The sequence below is a fragment of the Nicotiana tabacum genome, chromosome 14 (genome assembly GCF_000715075.1).
Source record: "Nicotiana tabacum cultivar K326 chromosome 14, ASM71507v2, whole genome shotgun sequence".
In the NCBI taxonomy this organism is placed as follows: Eukaryota; Viridiplantae; Streptophyta; class Magnoliopsida; order Solanales; family Solanaceae; genus Nicotiana; species Nicotiana tabacum.
In genome coordinates, this window is record NC_134093.1 from 100,055,497 (window position 1) to 100,061,354 (window position 5,858).

General features: G+C 34.7%; 1 protein-coding gene across 1 annotated transcript; it reads right to left on the reverse strand.

The window, feature by feature from the left end:
• Window positions 1-426: 426 nt before the first annotated feature.
• LOC107769895 (putative prolyl 4-hydroxylase 10) lies at window positions 427-5,056 on the reverse strand. Its single transcript, XM_016589152.2, has 8 exons — window positions 4,769-5,056; window positions 4,564-4,648; window positions 2,821-2,918; window positions 2,641-2,738; window positions 2,321-2,450; window positions 2,051-2,238; window positions 1,784-1,870; window positions 427-708 (listed from the first exon to the last, which is right to left on the reverse strand). The coding sequence occupies exons 1-7, from the start codon at window positions 4,966-4,968 to the stop codon at window positions 1,797-1,799; spliced, it is 873 nt and encodes a 290-aa protein (XP_016444638.1). The 5' UTR covers window positions 4,969-5,056; the 3' UTR covers window positions 427-708; window positions 1,784-1,796.
• Between the last annotated feature and the right edge of the window lie 802 nt (window positions 5,057-5,858).

The following is a 5,858-nucleotide window of genomic DNA, read 5'->3' on the forward strand; positions in this document are numbered from 1 at the left end:
CTTTTCTACTTTCACAGGGTAGCGGATAAAATCTGTGTATACACTATCCTTACCAAACCATACGTTAGTGAAATTTGATGACCTTCTTATAGTATCTCAAGAAAGCAAATTGACGAAAAGTGTGAAATGAATGAGAGAAGTTCTTTTCACTTGTTTCTTCAGTTTAAACGGCTTGCTTCTCATGAGCCAAAAACTAACAACCCCAATCCCTATGCATTTTAAAGTGTAATAGAAATGGAAAGTGCTCAAACTTTTGTAAACATAAAGGACTAAAACTGCTCAACTGTATATTTAGAGGACTATTATAGACCAATCCCCAAAAATATGGGACTATTTTGTCATTCTCTTACCCATTCAACATGATGCCTTGTAAAATTTGACACATGATGAAATTTGAGTTTTCGTGCAATTTAACGAAGCCTCATATCTTGTAAGACTCGAGTATAACCAGATATCGTATATAACTAGCTATAATTCACATTTCAGTTGTATTTAATACATCTTAATAAAAAATAAAATGAAAACTAACAAATACCAACTCTGTAAAATGTTATAGAAAATGCAAAAGGAATAACTAAAGAAGAAGTTAAAATCAGGCACAAAAGTTTATCATAGGCTTGATGTTGAAGGCATGGGCTCTCCTCAAGATTGTAACCGGTTTTGATACAAATCGTACAACAATGACTGCATCCGAATTCAAAACTAGACCTGCATAAGTATTAACGATATCATCAAATCAAAAGAAAACCATAAATTGACAATATTTCTCCGCCATAGACGACACATTGATGAACTACTGATAGATGAGTTTAGCGCAATTTTACACACACCCATTCACCCATTTTACATCTCGTCAGCTAGGAGAGAAACTGAAACTGAACTCGGACGACTGGACAAATAAAGAAAGTTGACCTATAGAGGATCTCGCGCTAAAGGTACACCGATATTCTAGAAGGCAAGTAAAGTTTGATTAAGTATTATTGTACAAGAAAGGTTGACACTTGACACGATTCATCTTGCTTCTATTTTTTATTCACTGCAACGTTAATCGACTAATAGTTTGTCAATCAACAAATAAAAGGAGCTAGACCAAAACATGAATAATAAATACCCAAGAAATTACAGAGCTCCTCATCACCCCCAATAAAATTAAAGGTCAAAAGTCCTTTTCTCTGGTATATGGACACGGGCGACCTAGATATTATAGCAATAGCTGCGGAGGCATCCATTGTATTCCTATTGTTATTCCCACAATGTGAAGAGAATGATGAAAAAGTTCTATACCACAGAATAGCAGTTCAACCTATCATAATTAGTATCTGCGAAATTCTTGTCTTGGACTCAATTATTAATAATTTTCCTCGTAATATATGCCAGACTATGACCTCAGCATACCCTTCATGGACACTCAAATAAACACTAGGTAGTAGCTCCATTTCCAAAAAAATATTATTCTCCTGGCTCAACGGGCGTATATCCTCACAAATGAAGTCTATGTAGTATATCCTAACAAATGGGTTTAATGTTCGTTTCTAAGGAGCTAATACTACGTTTTGCGTCTATAGGACTAATACTGGGAAACATCATTCAAGGACACAAACAAAGACTTAAAACATCATTTTCAAGTAAATGACTTTGGGATAGCTACAATAAGCATTAAGCCTCATAAATGTGAAGTCCAAGCGGAAGAAACATAAGTACATTAGAGTGATTGTGTTAAACTGAAGTAAAAGAGATTATGAATGCATATTTAAGTACCATCATCAAAGGGGATACTGCTTACCTTTTGCAGTAGGTTAAACCTTGTATTCATGAACACGCATCCATTTCGTAGATGACCACTTGTTACCCTTAATCACAGGGCACCCACCTACAACAAGACAAGATAATTCAAATTAGTTGTCAACGAGATCTGCTATAGTCATGGGCACTGCTAAATAGTAGAATTATTGATACTTCATGTGCAATAAGATGTTAATCATGTAGAATTAAGCTTCTTAAATCAATCAGCAGCCATTATCAGAACCTACTCTTCGTGGACATTACTCACCGTGCAAGCTTGAAGGATCGAGAGTAGCATCAGGCTTCATGCTCCAGAAGAGCAAAGCATCACCCATCTTTGGTTTTACAGAGAGTCCACCTTTTCCACATTCAGATAGCTCATTCCACCAAGGAACCGCACTAAAATTTCCCTTGGCAGTAGGAAATACAGTTTCTCCCCCTTCTTCCACATCTGATCTGTGATGCATCAAGAGAAATTAACCAGAGTAATCCATGAATATTACATAAGCATAAACCTCGCTGAGGGAAAGTCACTTACAAGTACATCAAAACCGTAGCAATGCGTTGACCACCATTTATAGTATTGAACTCATCGGCAAAGTAATCAAAGTGTGGCTCATACTTTTGCCCAACTTCATAGTGGAGAATTTGAAGACCTTCACCATGCTCTACAGACAGAAGCAGCAGCATCAATCAAAAGAGAGGCAGCGTATATTATATTGTATGTCAACTTGTATGGAGTTTCTTCTAGGCCTATCTTAGATCGAGGTGTCACGAAACATTAACAGACCCCGATTAATAGCAAATAACACAATGCAAATTCATACAATCACATCATTTGGTATAAAATCTGCATACCTACTGGTATAAAAGTGAAATCTGCAATCCTTTTCTCTATAGTCCTGACTACTTTATCCTGTCCCCTGGAAAGAAATGTTCCAGAACTTGTTCGAACCCTGCCAGGGAGGTTTAAGAATTAAAATAATGTGACATTGAAAAGAATTGACTGCCACCAGAGCAAGCAAAAGAGATGCTTACCTGCTGTCTGTACTCTTTCCAGTAGCACTGTCGACGACAGTTGACTTCTTCATATGAGGCTTGCCAAGATTAATCAGATATTCACATTCGTCCTTTGACTGCCCAAGAAATAGGAAGGAAGTTCAGACTAGCGACTTCTTCAAAAACCAGTAAATGCATCGCTCAACAGATCCATTGTTTAGATATGCTCTAATTAGAACATTACCAACGACCTCTTTAGATACCAGCAAATGTATCAGCCAATGAATCATTTCTTCTTATTTCTTTTTTGAAAAGGTAAACGTTATTATCAAATACTACTACCTTTTTTCCATTATGTGGCACTATTTCCTTGTTAGTTTGTCCGAAGAAGAATGTCACATTTCTATATTTGGAAACAATTTAGCTTTAAACTTCCTACTGTACCCTCAAATGGCATGCTTTTTATAGCCACATATATCTCATGGCATGTTTCAGACCAAGTTCTAGATTTTTTCTTTCTTTCTTAAACATCATACCTAGTCAAACACCGCTACATAAATTGAAATGAAGGGAGTATCTAACAACACAAAGATTGTGTTGTAATTACATCCCAGCAAAAAGGACAAAAAGTAGAACCTGGCTATCTATGTAGTGAATCAAAAAATTCTAGCAAGGTTTCAGCATCATTTAATCTACAAGAAAAGGAAATCAAAATATAAAGTCTGATCTGATCTTCAGAATAGAGCTTTATTGTCCTTTAAAGGATCTTTTATTTCTTTCTTTCCATAGCCACCACCATATGCAAGCTGGCAATGAATCCTTTTTTTTTTTGTTTTTGAAAAGGTAAGTTTTATTACTAAATAACAAACAATAAAATATCAGGCAATGAAACATTGGGGATATGCAATGATGAGGACACTAGTATCAATATTTATAATGACAGAAAACCAAGTTTAAGTGACCTAGATGGTCTATAATGGCAGAAAAGTGCATTTGGTTTTTTGCAGTGCACAAGCAAATTGCATATCAATACCAATGCTGATTTTTAAGAAAGAAAAAGAACACAGGAATCAGACTGTTGCCATCCTTCTGAAGCTTTAATTTTTCCAATTTGCTACATCAGATGAGCTTGTACATTGATCTGTATCCTATCCAAATTCAGAATAATGTGCTCTTCCCAAATTTTTATGGTATAGAAATCAATGCCAAGTGCAAACATTTCTCATTTCCTACACAAGACGGTCTTCCTGGCCACTATGAATGGATATTACATTTTTTTTTGAATGAATATCACGTCAATAGAGTAGGTTGGATGATGTGAACTTGTGAGTGCAACAATAACGTACCCAGTGTAATCCCACAAGCGGGGTCTGGGGAGGGTAGTGTGTACGCAAGACTTTACCCCTACTTTGTGCAGGCAGGCAAGCATAAGCACAACAGTAAAGAACGAGAGATGCAGTAATAAAGAAGGAAAAGGGAGAAGTAACAACAACAGGCTAAAAATAAAACCAAGGCAGAAGCAACATCAGGTAACTTGACTTAAGAATAATTAAACGTCCAAAACGAGTCACATGAGCACCTCTACCTGGTAAAATAGTTGTGAACTCTAACGGGAAACCATTCATTTCTTCTTTACACTGCTACTCATGCACAATGCATTAAAGATATTTTAAAGGAATATTATTTCCAAATATATAAATGTGTCATTCTTTTTTAAACAAATTAAAAAGGAAATGTGTCACATAAATTTGGGATCGAAGGGGTATATCTTAAGGGAAGTACCAAGAAGTTATGGTATACAACAGCTCTTGGTTCCCATGAAATCACTTCAGCCCACTGATCTCCTTTTCCACCATCATCGTCTCGTCTGCAGCAAAATAAAAGAAACAAAATCCCCACAAAAACCATCAGATCCCTATCCAATTTTATGTTAGTTTTCTAAATAACCAGCAATTAGTAAAAAATTCAATGAGAATTAGTGAATTACCTTCCAACTGTGTTGTGAGCAATTGAGCTAAGATCATGTGCTTTTTGAGATCCTTTAGAACTGAAAGGAATCGAGAAAATTCCAAAAGCGAGAAGAATCAAAACGAGAAGAGATAATCCAATAAAGACGGCAAAGACCAGCGTCGAATTCGGTGATTTACGAGTTAGACCACCTCGGACGTGCCTTCCTTTGACTGCCATTGTTACTGAGTAATAAGATTTGTAATTTGGATTAGGATTTAGGAATATAACCCTAAAAATTGAATTGGGTGGTAATCTTCTTCAGGTGGGAATTTTGAGTAATAGTGTAAAAGCCCTTTTGTATTAGCGGATTATAAATAATTGATAAGCATAAAATACTAAAAAAATATTTTTAATTGCTGAAACTGATATTTTAAATAAGTATTTATGTGTTTGGATAGACGTGTTAAAACTGATAATAAACAGTTGATATGTTTGGTAGAAAAATATTTAAGCTGTTCTTTTATTAAAATGACTAAAATATTCTTAAATTCTTTACAAAAGATTATAAATTAAAAAATTTCTTTATAAAAAAATAAGATGAACAACGAATATGGAATGAAAAGAAAGTTAGAAAATTTATATTGGGAAAAATATTTTGTGAATTAGAAAATATTATTAATGATAAACTAGTAAAAATTTTGGTCAAACTAAAAGTGCTTATAAGGTAAAAAGCAATCAACTTATGACTTATGACTGATAAGGTAAAAATACTTATAAGCACTTTGAGTGTTTACCAGAGGCATAGATAAGCTAAAATGTACTTATAAGCCTGTTTGACTAGCTTACAAGCTTAGCCAAATACCCTTTAAGAAGTTTGAGATGGCGGCTTTGTGTGAAGTTTCAATATATTGAAAACACTTTGGGCAATTGAATTGTTTTAGTTTTTTTTTCTTTAAAAAAAAAAGGACTTTTAGACTTTTCAAAAGCTTAACCAAATAAGCTACTCATAAGACAATTTCATTTCTCTTGCACGTTTGTATCTCTCACCATTAAGTACCTAGTAATTTTGCCTACCAAGAATTAGAAGGATGCAAGAAAATTACTTAGGAGTCATTTGGTTTGAAAAA